This window comes from Laetiporus sulphureus, assembly GCF_001632365.1.
Source record: "Laetiporus sulphureus 93-53 unplaced genomic scaffold LAESUscaffold_253, whole genome shotgun sequence".
NCBI lineage: Eukaryota > Fungi > Basidiomycota > Agaricomycetes > Polyporales > Laetiporaceae > Laetiporus > Laetiporus sulphureus.
The window spans coordinates 745-2353 of NW_024468762.1; the positions used below are offsets into that span (position 1 = coordinate 745).

At 47.7% G+C, this 1609-nt stretch overlaps 1 protein-coding gene across 1 annotated transcript; it reads left to right on the forward strand.

Moving 5' to 3' along the window:
• Positions 1-381: 381 nt before the first annotated feature.
• On the forward strand, positions 382-1101 carry LAESUDRAFT_628661 (uncharacterized protein; the record flags this gene model as incomplete). The annotated part of the gene is made up of 4 exons (XM_040903366.1): positions 382-412; positions 472-611; positions 682-889; positions 950-1101. Coding segments are annotated over 4 exons (531 nt in total), but the record flags the coding sequence as incomplete, so codon positions are not given.
• Positions 1102-1609: the final 508 nt, after the last annotated feature.

The window sequence follows — 1609 nt, forward strand, 5'->3', positions numbered from 1 at the left end:
TTTTGCGTGCCTTGCTGTGCATATCCACTTTGAGACGCCAGTGAAACAGCTTATGAGTGATGATAAGAACAGCCTGCAAGCTTACACATTAGGCAAGGACCAGTGGGAGTTGGCTTACCAGTTGGCACCCGTCTTGGAGGCGAGTATTCCACATGTTTGATTTTGATTGCTTTATCTGATATACAGCAGATATTCCAAGATATTACCGACCTTTTCTCGCAAGTGGAAGTACCTCTGGTGCACCAGACTGTGCCAATGCTAGAGCGACTTGAGCATCAACTCAAGGCGATATTCACTGATAAAGATGGTGAACTGCCGAGTATTATCCGCATCGCTGCAAAAGCCAGTCTTCTCGTTGTTGGTAAGTACTATGCATTAACAGATGATACAGATGTGTATCGTATTGCTATCGGTATGTCAAGTCATCGAAATGGCATTGTAAAGACTATAATACATTAACTTCCGGCTTAGCTATGTGTCCTGACAAGAAGTTGGAGTGGTTCAAGAAGAACCCTGACTGGTGGCTGGAAGATCACGCTGAGGCTGAACGAGTCTTGCGTAATCACTGGAAAGAGTTGTGTCAAGGACAAAGTTCTCCATGTGCACCGGCAGTTGCACCATGCACAAAGGCGAGTACATAATACTATGCTACAGGCAGTTATGTTGAATTGGCACACTTAGACGAAAAGCAAATGGGCACGTACATTCCATGATGATGATGCACTAACAAGCAGCCATCCGTTTGATAGCATAGATGCATATCTGGAGGCCCCAATCGTGTCTAGTCAGGATATCAAGCAGGCAGACAGCATATTAGCTTATTGGTCACAAGCCTCTCAGTTGCGCTCGTGGCTTGCTCACATGGCACTTGACTATCTTAGTGCACCAGGTAGGTCGTTATCTGTTTGCTATTACTGCGAAGCTGACGGTAGCTCTTTTATCATTACAGCATCCTCTGTTGATGCCGAAAGGGTCGGACACCTTGCTGTGAGCCACCTCCAGCATCAGGTATCATCTCAGACGTTCAAGGCTCAGATGGCTGTGGGGTCATGGGTGGGAACTCCTCTATTGCCAGATATGAAGGCTTGCGCAAGCTTGCTTGATGTCATAGATGACTCAACGGCAGCTGCGAAGGGCAAAGCACGGGAGGTGATTCATCTGTAGTAATGTACAAAACATTTCTTGTAATCGACAAACTCGTACTATCAAGCAGTAGTACCCGTGGGTTATCCGCGGGTACCTGTTGTTTACCCACAGATTAACCCGGGTGTAGATAGTATGGGTATGGGTTGGGTATGGGCATATGTCCCATAGGCTCATGTACCCGCAGGCAGCACCCGGATATGACCCGGATTAACCCATGTCACTCCCTACACTGTGTCTCACATATTAGTTGCATATCAGTACAAGGAACGTGACAGGGGACTCTGCAACCTCCTCGACGGGATGTTGTTACTCGATGAGTCCATCTCGCCCTCACGCACCATGGCCACATGCAACCCAATCGGCATCACTATTTTCTACCAAGGCTGGGGTTCCAAACACCTCGAGGCAATCTGGTTCACATCTGAACTCAAGGCGAGTGTGACCACATCATCTCCTTCCCTTC